The following is a 24,001-nucleotide window of genomic DNA, read 5'->3' as shown; positions in this document are numbered from 1 at the left end:
CTAAAAAGGGATGAAATTGCTTGTTGAAATGAGCATAGCATTGCTAGTCACTGATATGATGTAACCTGCCTCTAAGCCTTTTGGCTATTTGACAGCTCTTCAGTACATACTAATAGATTTTATATGCATCTTTTGAGTGGACTTCCTTGTAAGACTGTATTTGCAGAATTATAACAATTAGTACTCCTGTTGGCAATACCCAACAGCATTGAATGATCAACTCACACTTGGCAGACAGCTATTTTCATTGAAACAGAAACAGATTTGTAAAGCAGACAGGGGAAGCTTGAATACCCTGGTTATGACTGTTCTGTGCAGTAGGCTAGAATTCTAGTCTTGGTTTGTCAGGCTAGTACTTTGCCACTACTTAGGAAACTGTTTTGTATAATCTCACCATTGGAATCATGAAATTCACGCTGAAGTCTTAGTTCAAGACAACTCATTTATTTAATAAGCTGTATAAATATACCCTTATTTCTGTTAAAACAATGCAGATTAATAAGCATAGGTAAAGTAAGATAAATAGTAAATATCAACAAATTAAGATGAAATCAGATGAATAAACAGAATAAAGCTATAGAAGCTGTAAAAATACGTAGAGGAAAAGAAAGCAAAAGACAATACAGAACAACAAAGGTGCTCAACCCTGCTAATGAAGGAGCATTAACACAAACTTTCAGACATACCATCTTGAGGGGAATAATTGGTGCTGCATAAGGAGATTCAGAGTGAAGAATGCTACTCCTTGAACAGCCATGGCAACCAGGTTCTTCCCAATGAAGTCCCACTGAAAAGGATTAGAAACATGCTCCTCACCTTTGGAGAGGTGGAGCACCAGAAAGCAATGAAATACTGCTGAAAAAACACTGCTCATTGGAACAAAAGGTGTGAACATAATAGTTTAGGAAGAAAATCTAATTTTAATCACTATCAGTCAATGTCTGCCATTTTTCATTGCATCAATAAATACAGATTCTTAAGAAACAACTGCTTCATGGGAGTAAAAATGAACATAAGCTCTATGAATATATATGAATACATATGTGTTACATAACATGAAATCTGCATGGATTACATGAAAAATATTTTCTGGGTGGGGAAAAAATTGCTGTATCACTATGCTCTTAATAAAAAAATTGGTATGAGGAAACAGCCGCATCCCTAAAGAATGCATTTGAAGAACATCTACTTTAAATATTAATGAGGGCCACGTAGTATTCAAATGAAATGAAATTTTATATCCTAGATGTGATAATCTAGGGACTTCAGGACAATTTATGAAAATATACCAGAGTCTGGCAGCGAACAAATAGTTTAACTTTCAAAACAGGCCACCAGTCAGGCCCTGAAGTTCTGGCAACATTATCAGCTGTGATTCCTTCAGGGAGGCTAAACTTTCATACTCATTCACCTGATCATGTGAAAGAGAAGAATTTTAGAAACAAACACTAATGTTCCAAAACAACACTTCCAACCATCTCACTCAAGGTCAGGCCATGTACCACTGATACACTTTGTTGGTAATTATATCTTACTTACCAAACCTGGCATATACTTCACTCACAGCTTGGTTTATGGCCAAGTCAATGAGGCCACGACCCAGGCAAAAGTGTGGGAAGACAATTAGCACATTTTTCAAAGTTTTATTAAATTTCAGCAAAGTCTATAAGAAACAGAAGCAACATAGTTAGCAATTCAAACAAGATTTGAGAAAACATAGTAGAAGAAGTGAAAAGTTCTTTTTTCATGCCAGAGAAATGGTTTGCTCCGCATTTACCAGTGGCAGAACGGAATACACTGTACCAGGCAAGGTGCTTGTGAAAAATTTTCAGTGGGGAGAAAAAATAATCTTTGTAATGAAATATCCTATGTTGCTGAGGCACAATGTCAGCGTCAGCTATTACAAACAGGAACCGTGAGCAACAAGTGTGGTACTTCTGTACCATAATATGTTTATTTATGGCTGGAGTATTTCCATAATCAGGACTCTCATAATCTTGAGAAGCACCAGTGTCTGGACAGAGCTACACAGTAGATTTTGGTGCAATGTGGAAATACCCAAAACAGTAAAAATACTTGCATCAATCTAACTGCACCATCACTGAATCCAAAGAAGGGCAGTTATCCCTCTATCATTGTGTCACTGGAGACACAATATCTGCAGTGGAGATGTGTTCTCAGAGATGATACTCGCCTGCTGTCCCCCAGATTGATTGGCAGTAGACTGAATCCCATGCTGCCCAGGGACATGACAGAGAACGCAAGAACAGCAAGGATAGAAAATATTGTAAAATTGGCCCTTGATATCATGACTCCAATTGAATAAAGATGTGGGGTTTTTTTTTCTTCCTGATAAAAACAATGCTTGATCAGCACAGCGTATCTGAAAATGCGTTATCAGTAATGACAGGTAATAGGATTGCAGTCAGCATTAAGAAGGATGTCAACCTTAGTGGTCAAAGTATCAGCAATGTAGAGGCAGTAGTAGTGCATACAAGCTACCAGTATTTTATAAACTGGTTTCTTCACCTTTCTAAGAACTACTGTATTCTATCTATCCTTGTATGTGGCTAGCAGAGCTAAGTGCTACTTCAATGTCATTCCTCATGTATGTGGATGGTTGCTTGCCCAAAGTACTGATTACCCTGAGGTTCACTTCCATGGGTTATTCTAGTCACCTGTTTCTGACATAACTCAGCAAGTTCCCCATTCACTTATATAATACCAGAAGAATGACAAGGCTGAAAGAGACAGCTAGAGATGGTTATGTTTGGACACCCTTTGAACTGCTTTTTAAAACCATGTCACAACAAAAACATTACTTACCGGGTTATTTTCAAATAGCTCCAGGATGAATGTAATGGCACTGCTGTTGATCCCCACGAAGAGATTAATGCAAGACAATGCAACGTATGCAGTGCTAGGAACACTGAAGAAAGAAGAAGCAGGGTACATCATGGGAATTGCTGCCCACCTGCATGCAAAAGATAGAAATACTATGATACCTGCTTCTCAGTATTATGTCAACTGATCTAATAAAAACAAAATGATGAGCTCTGTTCTCCTTTCAAGTGTAATGAAATGTTGTAATCAACCAGAGGTTCCACTACAATATGTTTTCTCTTGCTACTAGACAGAAAGCTTTTTCTGCTTAGTCTTGTTTGTTGTTAAAGTGCGAGGCAACAGATTGTTAAAATTGAGAAACAGCACTAGCAAGGTTATTACCACCCCAAATATCTTTGCATATCTCACTGGGCTGTACACTTAGTGGGAGAAACAAGGGAAAAAATGACAATGCAGGAGCTTCCTATACCATTATTCCTGAGACATAGCAAACATGTATTTAGCAGCACAGAAACAGTATACCACTGGAATAAAATTACAATTCTCAGCAACAATCAATCTGACTGATTTGGTTAATGGGAAAACATACACATCATTAGAAAGAATGATCCTAAATTTCCCATTGTGACAATGGCTGGAGACAGAGGCTAATGTAGGACTCTCCGAATTTACTTACCTGTTTTAAAATTTTATTTTGAATAGCAAATTGTGAAATTATTACTGAAGTCACTGCTATGTGATAATATTTTTTCATCTTGATAGATGCTTTATAATATGAGAGGCTAATTCAGGTGTCCACAGGCCCACAAATTACAGTATTTAGAAAACAAACACATACTCACAAACAACATAGCAACAGAAAACTTACTGAAGATACTATCATTGCACTTCAAAAAATACAATGAAGTGAATGAATATTCTAACAGCATTTAACATTGACTGTTTTACAAAGATTGAATAATGCTTTGCATTTTCTCAGAACTGTTATTCAAAGAATATAAAAACTTCAGAAAATTAAGGTACTTTGTCCAGAAAAGACCTGTGGCCTCTAAGGTTTGATTTGTGACATATACAGGAAGATATGAAAAGTTTAATTTCTTTTTTATCTCCAGAGTTAGATCTGGTGAATTCTTTTCCCTAATTACCCTACTACAAAGCTAGAAGGAAAATGAGCTACCATCACTAATTAAGTGAGAGGAAGTAAATTCCAGTCAGTCTTATAAAACACTATTTTGACAACAGAAATGCTCCTTCAAAGAAAAAAAGTTGAAGTTCTAGTACTGCTTGCTTTTGGATAAAATACTGGTAAATATTTTAGTGTTGTCTGTCATTGAAAGAAATAAACATAGCGTACGTAACAAAAAGGCACAAGATGATTATTAGGTTTACAAGGCAAACTTTTAATAGCTGGATGGGAGGGGGGGCTGTGGGTTGTGAAGACATGGAGGAGCTCCCGGTGCAGCAGTGGATGTGCCCTGAAGTAGGTACAGCCCAGGGAGATCCCCTGCAGGAGCAGCCTGAGGCTGGAGCTACAGCCTGTTGGGAGCAGCCAAGGGTGGGGGCAGGAGGGTTGGGGGAGCTGCTGTTTGTGGGGACATGTGCTGGAGCAGTGCGGTCCTGAAGGATGGGCCCCACGGTGCACAGCCATGTAGGAGCAGTGCTTGGAGAGCTGCAGCCTGCGGGAAGCCCACACAGGATCAGTTTGGGAAGGACAGCATCCCATGGAGGGATGCCACATGAAGCAGGGACAGAAAGTGACCAGGGACAAAGTGTTAGGGGCTGACTGCAACCCTATTCCCAATTCCCCTGTGCCACTTAGGGGGAGGAGGTAGGAGAGGGTAGATGAGGGGAAGATGTCTTTCATTTGCTTTAAGTTTTCACTGTTCTCTTTTGCCTGCGACACTACTTGGTGAGTGATATCCCTGTTGTTATCTCAGCCCACCAAGCTTTATTCAGTATATTTTCTCCTCCTGTCCTTTTGAGGAAAGGGTGTGAAAAAGTGTTGTGGTGTTTAGCTACCTATTGTAGCTAGGTTAAACCACCAGAGATGAGCAAATTTAGTTTCCCAAAAGGATAACGTGAAATCGTGAAAAGTTCTGTGAAGCAGTGGTGAAACTCCTTTTATGGCGCATGATCAGACAAAGAGCGTAAGTAATCTGATTTGGGAACAGAATCCAGGTCTAGTCTGTATTGTACAAACTCAGTTTTATTTCTCAAAGCTGGATTTCACTAAGTACAAAGTTCAACAACATGAAATCATTTCCATGTGAAAGATAGGGCTCCACATGCAAAAAAACACCGTGAAGACTCACCCATACAGAAGCAGCAAGGCAACAAACACAGGGAGGTTAGTCCGAGAAGTGTATGCTTTCTTCTTGAATCCAATGAATATAACCACAACCAATCCAGCACTCACTGCATAGTTCACCTGCCACATCACAAGGTGAATGAAGATCAGTAGATAAGATCTGAGGAGGTTTACAAATGTATCCAGATCCTATAAATTATTCCCAAAGGATTTTGTATTGAGGAAAACTGAAATTAGCAAGCTGGACTAGTTGCTCAGGCCTGTGGCTCAACAGGCCCCTGGCAGTACTTTACATTTTTCTGAGACATCTTCTATCAGATTGTACATCAAAAATAAAACATGCTGTTTTTTAGATTATAAATTTGGAATTGATTGTTTCATGGTCCTGCTGGCAGACTGCCTGGAGAAAAAGGCAGTGAGTATGCAAGGAGATATGATTTCTGGTGATGTAAAAGCTGTATAGGAATGAAAAAGCTAGTAACTTGAGCCACATTCCTGGGATGAAGCTAAACTGAACAATGCTTGGCTAATGCTCTGCTCAATTTCTCTGTTCAGTATTAGTAGTATAGGACTACTGCAATACATAGAGCTCCCCATGAAGACTGAAAAACAGCATTTCACAGAACTGCTAACTCCAGTTAATAACTTTGTACTATGATGTGAAGGGCCATTACCAAGCAGAATTCCTGGCTGATGGGATGTTGCTGTGACCAGCAGGATAAAGAAACTCAGAGATCTGCTTCTTTTCCCTCATCTAATATATCATGTTTTGCTTTATCTCCTCATTAAAAAACACTTTCTAAAGCCCAAAAAGTTTGGGGCATGTCAAAATTTTCTCTTTTTTCCTCCTCTCTTCTTCTCTCCTCTCTTATGTTCATGCTTTTCTTATTGGATAAACCCTTGGGCTCCATCTTTACTGAAAAACCATGACACAAGCTCTTTGCTATGCTTCTAGCAGGCAAGGAATTTATTCCTCCAAGAGGCCCGGTGAATAAAAAGGATAGCTGAGCCTTGCCTAAGCATGCCTGGTCCTGTGCTCTAAATCCTTTTGAAGCAACACAATGAATATGATCCAATGGCCTAAACAAATACATCCACATTATTTTAGACACCCTAGAGTATTTTTTCTGGCTTCCAGCTACTGTTCCAGTAACTGATGAATATCCTGCTTAGATATCCAGAATATCTTTAAACACTTTAAGTTTCTTAGAGAGGGTAGGGTCTATGACTAAATTCTTGGCAAAGGCGATCTCCCCTGGTTTGAAAAGTTGCACTTACGTAATTCTGATTAATTTACTGATCATTTCGTAGTTAATGCTGCAGACTATAAAATGAGACTAGCAGTTACTCACTATGTCCCACGTGAAGTTAGTTAGCCAGTACATAGCAGGGCTAACACCACTAACAAACTGGAGATGCTTGGCTTTTGTCACACGTTCTTGAATCAGGTATAAAACAAAACTAGCTGGAATAAAGGACATGGCAAAAATCACACAGATGGCAACAACAGCATCCACTGAGGTGGTCAGCCTACAAAAAAGCAGAAGAAGGGACTGTGAGCAAAGGAATGGATGCAACACAAGATTATTAGCATTTGGGAAAGCTGGTGGAGATTTTAAGATCTAAAAGTAACAAGGTTATTGGACAATTAGAAGATTTTTCCTATTTCAAAATGTGCTAGTGTGTCTTCCCATACTGCACTGGGGACAGTAGCTAACAAATGTGGATGATGACGACACCATTTCTTGTTTTTTTTTTCTAATTGCCTTCATTCACTGGAATAGTTCAGCACCTACATATATCTGTTTGACAGCCTTTCCTGAATGGTGTGTCTCAAAGTAGACAATAAGGCATAATAACTGAAGTGCTATGGGAGCTAGGAGAAAAGGTACTCAAAGAGGTAAATTGCAAAGTGAGACAAAGCACACATCTTGCCTCTGCACTAAGGCAAAAATGTCCATTTTCATTGACTTCTGAACCTAACAGAAGATGTTGAGAAGGAAGCTGTATCTTACGGATGCCTTTTTCAATAAACTATGGCTGTATGCTGACATTGGCACCAAGACAGAGGTTATTGACTATTGCCTATCTGGAGTTACTTAGAAACAATTTTTGACCACTTTTTCTTATGATCTCTACATTTTTTCTCTAGGAGATCTATCAGCTTTGAAGCATGAACAAAGACTTCTGAATCTGACCTTTAATCAGTAGAAACATGCGATCACATATAACCAATGGTCATAGCTCCTATGTTGGGCAGGAATAAATATTTAGAGAAAAAAGAACCGATTGCATATCTAATTCTTGGTTAGAGAAAAATTTTGAGTAAATTACTCCATGTTCTATCATCTGAACTATTTATCCTCAGAGTGTGAGCACACTGTAGGTGGCAAGCTGACAGGAGAGGGAAGGGTAAAAGCCAATAGCAAAACACAGTCAGACTTACACGGTGACTTCAGAGAGCTGTTCCTTAGTGAGGTTCAGAGGATGGTTTACAGCAGTGATCCCATACTCCTCAGGGGCTTGGCCAGTCCTCAGACTAGCTCTAAGGATTGCATTATTGGCTACGTTAAGGAAACTAACCATAGCGTGCCAGCCTTTATTGTTAAACCACACCTAAAAGAGTCAGAAAGCATATTCATTTAAGAAGCTTTCACTAATAACCCTGAACTGCAGGAGAACAGTTGGCTGCCTTTTATTTACTTTGGTGGCCACTGTAAACAGGGAGGACTCAAGCACCAGGACTTAGTGCCTAGGCACAGTCCAGCAGGAGGAGCTCATATACTGTGCTTTTAGGAGGGTGACTATCAAGCAATAGTCAAGTGATTTTGATGAGATTTTAAAGTTCAGCAGAATGGGTCCCACTCAGAATTATTTAGGGTAGCAAGAAGTACTAGGAATATGGGTTAAAAAAAATTCATATTAGAAATAACTGCAAATGCATTAACACTATTATTACTTGTAATAAATACAGTAATTCAGCTCTGCTTGTATGTGAGAATTCCACCATCAGTATTCTCATTATTTGAAGTCTATCTCAAGAAATTAAGTTTGCAGATATTTCTAGCAAATACCTTAATATTATCTTCAGTTTCCATGTATTTAAGGAAATTAGAAAATTCTTTAGCAGCAGCCAGTGAAGTTTGTCCCTAAAATAAAACAGAGAAGGTTAAAGACCAGTTGTCTCAGGAATTCCAGTGCTAAAGGTTTTCAACTTTGCAATGATCCTTGGGTAAAGAGACCAAACAAATCTTACTCCTGTGACATTCATCATTCGGCCCAGATTACTTAAAAAATTGACAACTTCATCTCCAGAAACATGAAGGACGGGAAGCTTTCCTCCTATAGAAATTCCTCCATACCTAATGAAGAGAAACAGTAACATCAGTCACTTATATCACTGATCCGAAACTCCATAGATTGATGTAAATACTAAAAAGTCCCTTATTATAAGTTTGATTTACATACGTGGTACAATTTCTGTATAAGAATCTCCAATCTTTCTAACGACTTGTATGAGGTATTAGTATAAGGCTTGCAAATTGTAATTACATCCATTTATGAGAGGTTCTTGTTGAGATCCTGAGAATATTATTCAGATAGAATACTTTGGAAAAAAAGTACTGTCTATAGTTCAGAATCTCTGGATCAAGATGATTAACAAACAGTATAACTGCTTGGATAACAAAGGACTGAGGACGGAAAGGACCTTTAGTTAAAATTTCATCTCTCCTGAGAGGAAAAGGTATTAAACCAATACTGGTGTTAACCAATACTCTGTAATAATAAATATTATTGAAGGATATTGATCAAAATTTAATCCCATAGAAAGTAACATTTGCACATGAGCAAGGTGATAATCCCTGAAGGAAGCTGCTTCTACCCTTGAAGTGAATTCCTACTGTTGATGAAAAACCTATGTTCTTCAAAATCAGTCATTTTTATAAGGTCAGTATCTCCATGTGTAGACATCACATTGGGGTTAAATGCCTCTACTGAAAGTGTGGAGCAGTAGTGGAATTTGTTTTATAATTACTGCACACTTTCTGAGTGGGAATAAGGAGTTGTGTTTGCTAATCCTCTGTATTTGGCAGATTGTTGCCAAGGTTTGTCACCCCCACATCATTTTTTTTTTTTTCTGCTGCACTTTGAAAGAGCCTCATGAGAGCACTGAAGTGCTGTATTGTATTGAAACTTTCATCACTCAAATTTCACTAGTCAGACCTCATAGATAATAAAATTGTGACAACTCCATTGGGTGCTTCTGGCCTTCACATTTGTGGGGTAGTCCAAACAAATACAATCCACAACCTATTTCACACTGCAGTCTCCTCTTTGTTCTGTGCTATCTGTCACAATTCCCCTTGTCCATTCAGAGAAACATTGTGAGGCCCCACTGTTAAAAAGAAATTCTTTGTTTCTTTATTTACCATCACTCTGTGAATTGGTTTCTTACCTTTGCTCATTGACCCAGTATTTGCTCTTCAAGCTGAAACAGACAAAGAGAAATCTGTCTCTTAATGTACTGAACTGAAGTCATTGATATACTGTCAGGCTTAGATGGAAATTAAAGGTGAATTCCTATGCTTTGCAGATCTTTACTTTTCCAATGCAGTGGTTTATTCGTTTATTTATTTATTAATTGCAGATTACATTGAGTCACTGGTTGTTAGGACTTCAGGGTCTCCTTAAGGCAGGCTTATTACTTTTAATTGTTTCTTTATTTTCTGACATGGTTCATCTCCAGCTCAAGCTGAGACAAGTAGGAGTTCTAAATTTATGCATATGGGCTCTATCCTAAATATATAATAAATTGATTTTAAAAGATGCATCTGCAGCAATTCTGACATGTCCTAAGAGGAATCAGTCAAACGCAGCTAGCATATAGCTGATGTGATAGAAATATCAAGAACTGTTCTAGAAATTGAAAAGATAGCAAGCCTGAATCAAGAATAATAAGCCATGGACAACTGCACAGCCAGCTAGCATGCCGGACACTCAGACATGCACAGAAACTAGCAGTAGGATAGATGCATCTATGTGATAATACCTTACTGCCTTTTAGCACTTCAGAGAAGCAAATTATAATTAATTCAGGCGGATGGTCAAACTGGTGTGGCTACAGCTCTTCAGGGACACAAATCAGAAACTCTGCAATTCACCATTTTGTTCATCACTGACACCGTTACTGCTAACGTGGCATGCCATTGGCATTGAAACTTAGCCCTCCCCATAAAGGAGTAATTGGTTATACAAACTGTTAAAGCAAAAACGGTTAAACTCCCCCAAAATAGATATCTCCTATTCTTAAGTCAGTAATATGGACATGATGCTCAAGTCTACACAATGCTGAAACAAATCAGGTGCTATGTTCACAGGTATAAAATGTCACATGTGAAAATCATGAATAGTTCAAGCCTACCTCCCTTTTATCAACATGGGATACGTTTTCACCAGAAAATCTGAGATATTTCTGTGAGTGAGATCTTGAAGTATTTCTGTGCTGTGCTGCACTCTCTAGAAAAAAAAGAAAACCCATTCAGCCACATGAAGCACTGAAGTCTCTAAACCTGTTGCTTGTCAGTAAAACCATAAAAGTAGCTTTGTATCAGGGGAATTGCTCAGTTTCATAGTATCACTGAAACCAGAGTGGGTCACTTGTCTTCTAGTTCAAAAGTCTATACAGAGATCAAGAAATCACAGGAATTATCAATGCCTGACGCAAAACTTATGCAGTTCATTCTGAAACTTGGCCTGAGCTATTTGCAACAAAGGCCAAGGTGGCTCAACGCTTTTTCTTCAATATGAAAGAAGGAGCTTTATCAAAAACATTGAGGGCCCAGTGGAAATAAGGTAGTTCATTGTGATCTACAATGTAGCAAGTTGAAATAAGATTATGAAAATTAGAAATCTACTCAGCTTCACTAGAACATTAGATACTTTGAATGAATTTTTTCTTTTTTTCTTTTTTTCTTTCTTCTTTCTTTCTTTTTTTTTTTTTTTTTTGGTAATGACATCATCCATTAACTTCAAGAACACCAATTTCTTTCCAGAGCAGAAAATGCTCATAAAAATTTTAGAGCACAAAGTGTGCAACCTGAAAATGATATTCCCACTTTCTGTGGGAACTTCTCTATGGTCATCTTTGTCCAGGAGGAGACAGTACTGGATGACACAGAAAATGCATTACAAATCTCGGTCTGATTCTAGGTAATTAACAGGAAGATTGGTAGCATACTCATAGTGTCCTCATCAAATGGGGTAATCATGTTTAGACCTACTTCACAATTATTTACATACAATTGCTTCCTTGTAGAGACTTAAATATGAGACATATCTTCATGACAAGTTACACAAAATGATCTTATCTTGCAAAATGATTGGCATAATATGTTATTACAGTAATACATACCCCATCGAGGACTAGGATCGCCACCACACCACCACCTATTTTTACCCTATTCGCATTAGAAATGTTAAATTATCCTCTCACATATACAAGTATGCAGTTAGCAAAATTCAGCTTTGAGATTACCCAAAAATAAGAAATACCTTTGGATGCTGTTAATAAGATCATGATGTAACTACTTTATTCTCCTTTTTTTTTTCTCTCCATACAGAGGAATTCTACAGATATTTGAAACTTTGCTTTGTTATTTTGTGAATAGTGATAGTGAAACCAAAGCAAACTTTGGTTCTTTTAATAGAACACGCCACAGACTTGGATTCGGATATTGATTAGCCCTGTGCCATTAGTACAAAAAAGTGTATTTTAGTAAGCCATTTTCCTAATGTGTGCAAGGCTGGCAAACATGAACATTAAAGCTGAACAGTTTGCACAGTGAGATAGTAAACCAGTGAGCTATAAGGGTGGTTGCAGGTTTTTTTCTTTACATTATTGGAAAAATATGTAGAAAATGTAATTCACAGACTATAATTTTCTCTTGTTCATCAAACAATTTTACGTGCTCTTCAAGCACATTTTATAAAGGACATTACTAAGTTTATTCATTGATAGGAACAAATGGGAATGTAGCTCCCATCTCTATATAGGATCAGTGGTTACTAAACTACTCAACTTCATGTACATGCACACATTCATTTCACTTGCTTACTAGTTTCTTCCTAGAAAAATAATTAAAAGATGTAAAAAGTGGGATTGACTTAACATTCATTTTCTTCGTTTTTTTTTTTATAAATGAGATGAATCCACTCCACGATTTTCCGAATTATGACATTTTGTCTTCCTTCCTCCCTTCTTCCTCTTTCCATCTCTTGAAGAAAGAGAATCACTTAAATAGAATTGCTCTTTTCAGGCAATAATTTTTTTTTAATATTTGATTGATTGTTAATTTTTTGGTGATGTTCTTCTGGATGAAACATTTGCAATTTGAATGAAAATGGTCATCATATCTTATATGATTGTTATGTGCAAGCTTTCTAATACCTCCGCAAGTGAATTTTAAGTTCCAACAGTTCCTGCCCCCTTAAAAACCGTACTCAGTTCCTTCCACGTATATTTCCATAGCAAGATACTTAACACTAATCCCTTTTCCACCATTTACTACAAAACTTTTCTTAAAGGACCAATGGCACAGGGACACTACCTGTGGTGGTGGGAGGCCTCCAGCTCCTGGAGGGCATTCCGGCAGCATAGTGAGTTTCTTGTGAGTGCTGCACTTGCAGGAAGGTGAAGGATTCTCAGAGCTCCACTTTTGACTCAGCAGGAGGCTGCTGAGCTTAGGATGAACAGCAGGTATATACCAGGCAGTAGGCGAATTATTGCATGGGAAGTTCCTGTGTAGAGGAGGAGTCTTAGTTGTGCAGAGATAAATTTTAAGAGCTGGAAAATCTACAAAAATCACAATGTTTTCACTAGATATCGTCAGACCTTTTCTAGTGACTTATAACTTTCTAGTCCTTGTTAAACATAAATACAATCTCCCTCCAAACTCCTGCCAAATTTAATGTCTTCAGTTTACAGATAGGAAACTGAAGAAACAGAAGCTGTTTGATGAATTAGTACACAGAAAAACCACGGTGAAGAGACACCTTTTGTGCAAGGATGGCTGATCCAGGGAGGTCATATTTATCTCCCCCTGGAGTGCTGCGAGCAAAACAGCCGCTATGGATCACTGACTCACACAGAACAATGATGGGAGTAAGCGAAAGGAATGCAGAGCTGCGATATGAGACCGCTGTGCTAGCAGTCCTGAGACAAGCTGTAATCAACCACAAGTTATGAGAACCGTGCCTTGTGTACTTAGCATGCTATTTGTACCTCTCTATATAAACAGCTATTCGCAGTTATTAAATGGCTTGGCTATTAGTAACCGTATTGGTGTGTTGCCTTGTCCATGCCACGTCTTGGCTGAATATTGCTCTCCAGGGAACCTCAAACAGTTGCTCAGCGACAAGTGGTGCCTGAACAGGGACCTTGGAGTAAGAGGGAGTCAAGGCAGTGGTCGCAGACAGTTGGTGCTGGACAAGCCATAGTGCTGTAAGCGTCGTGGTAGCTGGAAGCGGGGTTGCTCCCTGCCCTCTGCCTCCACGATGGAATGGGAAGCTGTGGAGAAGCTGCTCTAACTATCCTCTCTAAGAGAGGTGAGCAAGTGTCTCCTAAAGGCCTGTCGGAGCTGGTAAAATGGGCCTGACGATATGGACACCTTACGGAGGTAGCACTGATATTCAGTGTTTCTGAATGGCGTGGTATAGGAGACCATATGTGGGACTGTATGATATCTGGGGGGAAGGATGAGAAGTTACTGAAGCCTCTGGGACCGGTGTGGTGCACTGTTGCCAACACCTTGAAGGCCATGCATGCAGAATGGCAGGTCGCAGCAGCGGCCATGCATGCTTTATCGGGCACAGCCTCTCCATCCATCTCTTTAATAGAGATCCCAATAAAGAGACTCATGCACCCTGTTTGTTCATCTGCTGTGGAGCTTAAGGCTGCAGTAGAGGACTCTGAGTTGGGGACAGTTGGAGAGGAGGCAGCCCCCTACTCTGAGCCGACTGCGCAGCAACTGGTCACTCCTCCTACCCCTAAAGAGGAGACTGAATCAGGCAGCGACTGAGGTTCAAAGGAGTCTAGTCTTACCGGGTCGCAAGCCCTCTGGGGCCAGCCAAAGGGTCCTGTTGTACTGGGTGCACCTCCACTGCCTGCTGTGGTGCCATCAGCCCCACCACAGTGGTCCAGAGTTGTCAGGAATGCAATCCTGGAGGGAGACTGGGAGGTCACATCTAAGGTCACTTGCCCAGTTGTATATAACCAGCAAGGCAGTCAGTGGGAGGCGCACAATGGGAAATTGTTGCAGCAAGCTAGGAAGACCATTAGTGAATATGGCCTCAAGTCAGAGGCTGCTAAGCAGATAATCCAGTGGATCTTTACTGCAGATGTTAACACTCCTGCTGACATCTGAAATTTAGGCAAGTTGTTACTATCACCTTTGGAGAATCTGCTGTCTGTGGTGGAGTGGCAAGACAGAGCTATTAGGGCTGCTGCAATTCAAAGGCAGCCGAATGATCCGCTGCATGGTATAATCCCCGAAATGCTTATTGGGTTGGGTCCCTACACCTCATCTGACACTCACGTCACCTTCCCGGTAGAGTTTCATCACTTGTTGGCGTGACTGGCTCTGGAGGCAATTTTTGCCATTCCCGCAGGAAAACGAGAGCCTGCTTTTGCCTCAGTACAACAAGGTGTCTCTGAATCATTTGTGCATTTCATTGATGGCATGTGGGTCACCCTGCATGATAGTGACTTGCCTGAAGAGGCAAAGCACCAGCTCTTCTGTGTCATGGTACACGACAATGCTAACCCGAGCACCAGGGCCATTTTCGCTACGTTACCACAGGGTGCCACCGTCAAGGCTATGCTGCAGCGGGTAGCTAGGGCTGAGCAGGGGCTCCAGGCTGCCCAGATAGCAGCCGCAATATAGCAAGTGTTAGGTCACCGGGATGCCAGGAAAGGAAAAGGTGCTGACATAGGTGACCAAAAATGCTATTGTTGTGGAATGATTGGGCATCTGCGTCAGCAGTGCCAGGAAAAGGTATGGTGTGACACTTGTCAGCAGGATTCACATGCCACAACAACTTGTAGAAGAGGGGGTTTGGGAAACAGCCAGCGCAGCGCGGGGCACCGGCGCATGACGAAACAAGTACCGGGCCACAACCCAGTGGCGCTGGCTACCTTGACCTGCAGCAGCCAGCCACTCAAGGGAGTCTCAGAGTGGATGTGGCAACAGCAGTAGACATTCATCTGCAAGACACGACGGTCCAAAAAATCTGTTTGGTGGTGGAGGGACCATTGTCTTTGAAGAAATCCATTCATCTTAAGGGGGTGATCCTCCTTGCACAACTGGGAGTGTTCTTAATTCCCAGGGTAATAGACTCTGATTGTCGGGGACCAATTTATGCACTACTGTATACCTTAATTCCACCTGTGTTTATTTCAGCAGGTACACGTATAGCTCAATTTATTCCCATACCAGCTGGGAGCCTGAATAGCTTGGGGGCGGACCGGAAAGGGGGATTTGGCTCTATAGGACCCGTAGCCTGTTTGACTACTCAACTCGGAGATCGACCAATGTCATGGTTTTATGATTTTTGGTTATCAGTATTCCACATCACAACATCATGCAGTGCACTGGGAGTTAAAGAGCAAATGCTTTAGTTCTGGCTACCTGTCCAGAAGAGAAGAATACCTACACTCCCCAAGAGCCTTTTCGAGTACTGTTATCATTCCTGCTCAAGGGAACAGATATAAGGGCGCAGGTCATCTGATTCGCCTCTCTTCTCATCTCATCGTGTTCCCTGTCGGATCAGCTCACTACTGCTGCTTCCAGCTGCACGCAAAGCTTCGGACAATCTTTCTCTCAATTATTTTTGATTTATATTGTATTATAGTGTGTTATCTTACACTCCGATACTATATTTAGTAAATTAGTTTGTTTCTCCTCAGATCGTTGCCACTGTTTTTAATTATTTTGGGGTCCCCTGTTTCCCTTCCTTGAGGCGTGGATTTTGCAAAATCCCTCCGCCCCACTAGTCATGGAACCGGGCCGGACCAGCCCTTAAACCGTTGACAACCAATGATGCAGGTAAAGTTGCAATGTAATCAGATTAGAATCACTGTAACAGCTTTGTTAGACTCTGGAGCAGATGTCTCTCTGGTCTCTTCTGATATCTGGCCGCACCAGTGGTCTACTACTACTGTTAATAATATCAGTGGGGTGGGTGGGTCTTGATCCACTCATACATCAGCAACACCCATTGTGGTATTGGTGGGCTCAGAAAATGCTGTCACCGTAATGCTACATGTAGCCAGACTTCCTGGGGGCCTGTAGATGTTGCTTGGCTGGGATGTGCTAAGCCAGCTTGGGGTGCACCTAACTAATCAACCTTTTCTCTAGTGGCCACTGTGGTGCCTCCACCCATTGCTCTGAAATGGAAATCTGATGACCTCATCTGGGTGGAACAGTGGTCACTGAAGAAGGAGCGCTTAGAAATCACCAAAACATTAGTACAGGAGCAATTGGCTGCGGGTCATATTAGACCCTCCACTAGTCCTTGGAATACACCCATATTTGTTATCCCAAAAAAGTCAGCTAAATGGCGACTGTTGCATGACCTACAGAAAATTAATGATCAAATGGAGGCAATGGGGGCACTCCAGCCTGGCCTGCCCTCACAAGCTATGTAACCTGCAGATTGGGCAGTTATGGTTATATTGACCTAAAAGATTGTTTTTTTACTATCCCTATTGCTGATCAAGATTGTAAACACTTCGCCTTCTCAGTGTCATCTATTGATAAAGCGGAACCAGCCAACTGATATGAATGGGTAGTCTTGCCCCAAGGTATGAAAAATTCCCCTACCTTTTGCCAATTTTTTGTGGTGGCAGCACTAAGGCCTCTCTGAAAAAGGCACCCAGAAATGATTATCTATCATTATATGGACGACATTCTCTTTTGTCAGGAATCCTCATTCCCGGAATATTGGCTGACCGAGGTAACTACCCACCTCAGTCAGTTTGGTCTAGAGGTGGCTCCTGAGAAGGTGCAGTGTACTACCCTGATTTTATACCTAGGCTGGAAGTTGTCAGACTCTGTAGTGTCTCCTCAGCAGTTAGAGTTCAGGGTGGATGTCAAGAATTTACATGACTTGCAAACCCTTTTGAGGAATATTCAGTGGATACGTCCACAAGTGGGCATTCCTAACAGACTGCTAGCCCTGTTGACATCTCTTCTCCGGGGTCGGCAGCCCGAAGAGGAGATTCAGCTGACAGCCAAGGCCCAAAGGGCTCTGGGAGAAATCACAGACAGAATTCAACATGCTGTTAGTGCTCGCATGCTTGCAAATGTACTGATCTCTTTGCTAATCTTTGCCCAAGAACAACATGCCTTTGCTGTATTCTATCAGTGGCAAAAGAAATCCGGGGAGGATGGGGGGAATGGACAGCCAGTGTACATGGCCGTACCAATGCCACTGACAGTGACAGACAAGAATGCACGGTGTTATTAAGTATCTTTGCCCCGACCTTTGCGCAGCTTCAAAACTTTAGTCTCTCTAACCGCTCTAACCGCATGAAGCGTGCTCTGCTAACCCCTGAATGTAATGATAACGTTGAGCTCTTATCGCTTGCCGCAAGGGTTGCACTCTCCTTTTTCATCCCTGGTGCCACAGCAGCTGAGGCACTTTGAGAGGTTGAGCGCCTTGCTTGCTGGTCAGAGAAACAAGCTAATATCACCACTGAAGTTCTTGAACAGCTTCTGCTTGATCAAAACAGCTTACGGCATGCCTTGCTACAAAATCACACTGCCATAGACTTTCTGTGATTAGTTCAAGGTCACAGGTGTAAAGATTTTGAGGGAATGTGCCGTTTTAATCTTAGTGACCATTCAGAATCGATTCATAAGCCCATATCTACTTTGTAGCAACATACGTCTAAGATCCAGCAAGAAATAAGTCCCCTTGACAAGTGGCTAAATAGTTTAGGCATCATGGGATAGCTTAGTGGCCTTGTCAAGGAGGGCCTTCGTCTATTGATGTTGCTGCTGGTGGGAATTCTCATAAATCAAGTTGTTGGATATCAGGGCTGGCAGAAAGGCAGGAGAAAATGAATGGCAAAGAAGAGTGTCACAGTGATACTCCAAAGCAGGCCTCATAGGCCTTAATCTAATGTTAATTTAATGTTAAATAAAGAGCTCTACTGATGCAATTCTCAATTCAGAGTGAAAATAACTTTGAATCACAAAGACTGCCTTATTGGTACTTCACTATCCAAGCAACTGCTGAAGCAGTTCCAAATATCACTGGGAACAAGAGGAATCTGCTTCCAAATATCACTGGGAACAAGAGGAATCTGAAGAGACTTACATGCGGAAAATGCCAGGGAAGCTGTGAAGATTTAGGCTTGATTCCAGTCTCTTACTCACAAATCTCAAAGTTGCTTAATTCCTAATATAAGGTTACAAGAGCTTCCAGTTATTCACATCTAGCATTGAGACTGACTTTTAATCCAGAGGAAATATTTTCTTGCTGTTTATTATTTTTGACCCAATAACAGATATTCTTGCCTAGAACAAATCTGAAGTATTGGCTCTAGCAAAACATCAATCCAACTAACTCTTTTCCCACTACTCCAGTACTACTGGTAACATCCTACTAGAGTCTATTTCAATAGGTATTAGCAGGCAACTTACAGAAGTGGCTGATTCTTCAAGCAGCGATTTCCAAATCCAGGTTTATTTAAGAAAGCATTAGTGAGGGAGACCATCTGCTCACTGCCAGGACGCTCATTGCTAAGGGAATAAGATGAGACTTTCTCCATTGAAAAAATTCAAATTGTTGAACTAGAATATACATAAGCAACTGGTGAAAGACAGCAATATTTCAGAATCAACTAGCCAAAGGATGGAGCATGGGCTGAAACAGCTAAGCAACAGCATTACAAAACCTAAGATTCTCTGTTTTCATCTTGTTTTCAAAACTGTGGTCAAATATGTACTAATTATAAATAAACCTACCACAGGTCAAAAGATAGGTTTGAATCTTGTTCTGTGTAATATAAGATAATGAATAAAGGAGTAGTTCAATAGCATATCAGAAACAGTCGAATTTCTTACTGTACTGAATGTCCTGTTAGGATACCTAACTTCTTAAGTGCTGAGGTCATGAACTCAGGTAGGAGTACCAAATACAGTATTATAATTGAGGATTGCTGGTTAGATATACTAGCAGCTGTGTTCCCCACTTGCACCAGTTTCATGCTACTTGGGATTTGCTGTGAAATTACTCCTTTCTTATACTACATAGAATGATAGCCCAGTAAGACAGAGCCTCACGATCCTAAATGCTAGTGCGTGTATATGACAGATGTCAAAAATCAATTCATTGATTATTCATACCTGAAGAAAGTAAACTGTTGTCCATAGATCCAAGGGTCTAAAGTTAAGGCAGGATATTCTCCAAATGGAGGAATAATGACTGTAAGCACTAAAGACAGCAACACAAAACTAGCAGGCAGAACAATCTGCAGGGGACATGAAAACATCACGCTCAGGCATATGCTGTAGAGTGACACAGTATACAACTCATACATAAATGAAGACAGGACAGCAGGATTTGATTTAGCTACCATCCACCAACTATTTCATTTCCAATGATTTCAGTTAAGACTCTGGTTGTCGAAGAATTATACTGTGTTAAAAAGAAAATGCTGGGTTGGTTGGGATTAAATCAAGTACTTGGTGAGGACTACAGATTACAGGCAGAAAGAAAAACAGTGAGAGATAGATCAGCTGGAACCATAAATTAGAACATCTAGGGAATATTTGCAGCACCTCCGTGCTGGGAAAGGCAGTGCTGAGAACACTGTGGGAAAACACTCAAGGACACCAACGAGACAATACCTGCGTTAAGAAATCCTTGTAGCTGCGGGAGGCATGGTGGAACCGTTTGATGAACAGTGCTTTGAACTGCTGATGTACAAGTTGAAAACCTTTATACTGCAGGGACCCTTTGCCTTCATTTTGATCCCCTGCTATGCCTGCTGGCATTCGAGAAGTGTCATTGGTTTCCACTGGGGTCTGTTCAGCTGTTCTGTTCTCAGTAGAAATTTTGCCAGGAGTAGAATTGTTTCCTTGAGTGTCTCCTACATTAAGAAATATACTTAATAACAGGAGTTATTCAGATGAAAAGTTACAGAGAAGATAATTACTTCCATGTATGCAGACAGCACAAACATTTCACTGAGCTCCAGATTTTAACAAATGTATATATCGCATCACCAGATTGCTTTAATTACAGTTGTTGCAATGTGGTTGTACCCAGCATCATCATACAGGCTAACACTCTTACTTGGCTGGATTAACTAGTTAATCATGTATGTATTTAGTGGACTAATGGTCAGGAAAGTACTTCTTATAAAAACAATTGACACGTGGGGGCTGGATGTTACTTTTTTACTTTCATTGCTAAGGATCTCATCCAATCCAAATAAGTATTTCTGCTAACTTCATCTGGTTTCTCATATATCATGTCAAGCCCTAAAAACAGGTGCTGGCTGACCAAACGTATTTTGGTGATAATTTCTTAATACTTGGTATTCAGAATACAGACCAAGCACAAGAAAATTTATTAAATACTGATACAAAGATTTATACCTGCTTTTTGCACTTCAGGGTCAGCTTCTGCTGTTACCTTTAGGAAAACCTGCCACAGACAAACACGTCTGGTTAGGAACAGAACATTAACCTGATCTCTGAAACACAAATACCATCTCCTAATGTGCCACAAAAAAAAAAAAAAAAAAAAAAAGTTGATACCTGTTCAGTATTGCTTATTACTCTCATGAAATATCTCAGAAAATAAAGAAGTGAACAAACTTAGATACAAAGAAAGAGATTTCAGGCTAATGAGTTATGCTCCACAAGGCTAACACACAGGCTTGAATCCTTTCCTTATGCCCGTTCTAATGATTCTCTGAGTGTGCCACAGCACACGTGACTAGGTACTGAAGGATATTTAGGAATTAGTAAGGTTATTCGTTAAAGAACAGGAACAGTGTCAGAAAATGTTTTGGGGACTTACAGTAAGATCAATATTTTAATCTGTTACCTCTTCAAGTGGTGTGTCTGAAACTCCAAAACTGCTAAGTCCCAAGTCATCCAGTGTTTCCTCCAGTTCTCTGAAGAGACTGGCATAAGATCGCTGTTTAAAGTGTTTATTGGGCAAAAGGTAAACGAGTTCTTGACCAATATTTTCAATTAATTTTGCTTCGGGGATATGATGATTAATTACTTCTGCTAGTTCATTCAAATCTCCTGTGAAAAGTCAAAACAGTGTTCCAAGGATGATTATATAATCATGCTAAGCATGACTTCAGAAGTTGTTGCTTGTACTATACAAAAAGAAACTGTTCTATGATGTAACTTAAAGGTATCTCAGTTAATCCTGTACTAGGTTGACTGGGTCACGTTGCTAATTATGGTTCAAGAACAATGTAGCAAGAAACTACTTCAGGTCTGTAGTAAAACACAACAAGACCGTCAGGAATATCTACTTAATTTCTTTGACATAAAAAGGTGAAAATGACTTTTTCTGAGAAAACCACTTTTCTTTGCTCTAGACATACTTCAGTTTTCATTGTCAAATTACATATTTTGGTGCAGAGTTGTTGTAAATTTAGTCTATACTTCCAAAGCACATAAGCTTTCAGTTCAGCATCTGTGTCTGAGACTATTTATATCTCTCTCTCTCTCAAAAAGGGACAATGGTTTGCAAAAGCATGAAGAAATTTTATTGACTGTTACAATTAAATACAAATGTTAGACAAGTGCTGGAAAAGTGGATCTCAGCAGCAATGATCTGTAGGGTGAGACTGCAGCACAATGGGAGACATTGCCACGTGCTAGAATGCTAAACCATCCCACTTCTTACCACCTAGTTCCTGCTCTTGAGTTCCTTCTTTGTCCATGAGTGCACAGCTGGAACAGGAGCAGGAGCACTGAGATCCACAGCTACAAAGTGACTAGCACAAACAAGCAACAGAAGGATGAAAATTCTTCAGATCCATGCAAATAAGATGTAACAGTTGACCAGTTTGAGTCAGTGAAAAGTATGTCATCTGGAACAGATCTCACTGAAAGTAATTTGAGCACTGGATTAAGCAATACAGACAACATAAATCCTCCTGTAAAAGTTGTGTCTGTCAGTTCTAAATTACATGCAAATGCCTGAGGAAATGCAAAGAACAGTGGCCATAAGTATATAGATCATGTTGGTATTAAGACTGAAAGTGCTACCAACAGCAGAAACAATCCAGATCCATACTTCTCAAGCTGTAGAAAGCTCATTTACTGTGAATTAAAGTTCTACTTGCCTGCTATTTGAGCTAGTTCCAACAGAACACCATGTTTACAGTCAGTGTACTTCAGGCAGAAAGACCACTTGACAGGTAAATGCTTTAACATGCATAGCTGAAGAAAGTGAACTATAGACCACTGAAGGCTTCATGTCCACTTAGCTGGCCTTGCTGAATGTATATGTATAAAATCAGATAATATTATTGCAGATATTCTCATGCAGCCATATAACTTCATGAGGTGTTACCAAACTTTGTCATTGCTTTCTTTATTTTGAAGTTAGTTTTACAGTCTCAAGCAGCACTTGATTGCTTTCTACCTTGGTGCAGTGCACAAACATGAACTTTTCAGATTACACACACAAGGAGGAAAGTGCATATACTTACTACGCTCCTTCCAGTTCTGGTGTTCTTCACCTTGCGAACAAGGGTGAGGTAGAAGCCAGATCCAAAGCAGTTCTTGAGGAATACAGGAGAGCCTGAGCAGAAGAGTTTCCCCTGGGATATGATGGCTATCCTGTCTCCAAGAATGTCTGCCTCATCCATGTGATGGGTTGAGAGGATGATGGTTCTGCCTTGAAGGAACAAGGACTCCCTCAGGAACTCAGAATGGTGCATGATTTTTGGCAATCAATACAGGATTTTTTCTGTACCACAGCCTGTACTCATGGTACGCCACACCTGCAGTCATCTGTTCAAAAAACCCTATTTGCACATATGTCCTGCACTAATAATTGTTTAAAAAAGCAGGCACTGTATCTGTACAGCGTCTGTGAGAGGTTTAAAAAAAAAAAAACTCAGTTCACTCACTCAAACCTCTTACCTGAGCGGTACTTCAGCAGAAGATCCCAGATAGATCGCCTAGAATATGGATCAACTCCAGAAGTGGGCTCATCCAAGACCACCACTTTTGCTTCACCAACAAAAGCAATGGCAACAGACAATTTCCTTTGCATTCCACCTACAAGTGGACAGAGACATTCAGGAATCTGAGATGAACAACGCAGGTGGTAGAAATGTAACTTTCAGAGTCTTCCAGAGTTGGGACAGATTGGTAAAATAAAACAAAATCCATCCTGAAAAAGAAATGCTTCTACAAAGTGGAATCAATAGTCACATTTTTATTGTGAAGTTCAAAATTCCTTTAAATAGAATTTATCACTTCTGTGTTTCATTTTCTAGTTCTGATCTGAAGCATAAGATCTGAGATTTTTCATGTTCTCATGTGAAATTGGCCAACTTCTACAGTGGCAAGATGGACAAAGTAGTGTAAGAGCTCCTGACTGTTTATTGAATTCAACTTTTGAATCTGGAATTGAGTATATTCAGATACACTACATGCACTTTTACTTCTAGAATTAAAGAAGTATTCTGCATTATTTGTATTGACCCAAAAAGTGGACCAGGGGACCAATTACTTGCATTCAAGAAACAGTTAGATGTGATATTAAGGGATATGGTTTAGTGGGGAAATACTGGTG

General features: G+C 40.2%; 1 protein-coding gene across 4 annotated transcripts in view; it reads right to left on the bottom strand.

The window, feature by feature from the left end:
- ABCA4 (ATP binding cassette subfamily A member 4) overlaps positions 1 to 24,001 on the bottom strand; it is an 87,139-nt gene that overhangs the window by 8,493 nt on the left and 54,645 nt on the right. For 3 of the 4 annotated variants that reach the window (XM_015290703.4, XM_040705039.2, XM_040705040.2), the window contains 19 exons: positions 23,344 to 23,481; positions 22,908 to 23,095; positions 22,097 to 22,187; positions 21,275 to 21,480; positions 20,821 to 20,869; positions 20,068 to 20,309; positions 19,564 to 19,688; positions 18,859 to 18,957; positions 12,760 to 12,949; positions 10,575 to 10,669; positions 9,609 to 9,641; positions 8,409 to 8,514; positions 8,227 to 8,301; positions 7,599 to 7,768; positions 6,505 to 6,682; positions 5,157 to 5,272; positions 2,827 to 2,974; positions 1,540 to 1,663; positions 687 to 816 (listed from right to left, as the gene is read on the bottom strand). In XM_015290703.4, coding sequence (XP_015146189.1) covers positions 687 to 816; positions 1,540 to 1,663; positions 2,827 to 2,974; positions 5,157 to 5,272; positions 6,505 to 6,682; positions 7,599 to 7,768; positions 8,227 to 8,301; positions 8,409 to 8,514; positions 9,609 to 9,641; positions 10,575 to 10,669; positions 12,760 to 12,949; positions 18,859 to 18,957; positions 19,564 to 19,688; positions 20,068 to 20,309; positions 20,821 to 20,869; positions 21,275 to 21,480; positions 22,097 to 22,187; positions 22,908 to 23,095; positions 23,344 to 23,481 — 2,503 coding nt within the window. Of the gene's footprint in view, positions 1 to 686; positions 1,664 to 2,826; positions 2,975 to 5,156; positions 5,273 to 6,504; positions 6,683 to 7,598; positions 7,769 to 8,226; positions 8,302 to 8,408; positions 8,515 to 9,608; positions 9,642 to 10,574; positions 10,670 to 12,759; positions 12,950 to 18,858; positions 18,958 to 19,563; positions 19,689 to 20,067; positions 20,310 to 20,820; positions 20,870 to 21,274; positions 21,481 to 22,096; positions 22,188 to 22,907; positions 23,096 to 23,343; positions 23,482 to 24,001 lie in introns of those variants that run through there. The other variant, XM_046944750.1, reaches the window with a different exon arrangement.

Source organism: Gallus gallus, chromosome 8, assembly GCF_016699485.2.
Source record: "Gallus gallus isolate bGalGal1 chromosome 8, bGalGal1.mat.broiler.GRCg7b, whole genome shotgun sequence".
Lineage (NCBI taxonomy): Eukaryota > Metazoa > Chordata > Aves > Galliformes > Phasianidae > Gallus > Gallus gallus.
Note: the sequence above shows the minus strand (reverse complement) of the source record. Positions and strands in the feature narration are given on the sequence as shown.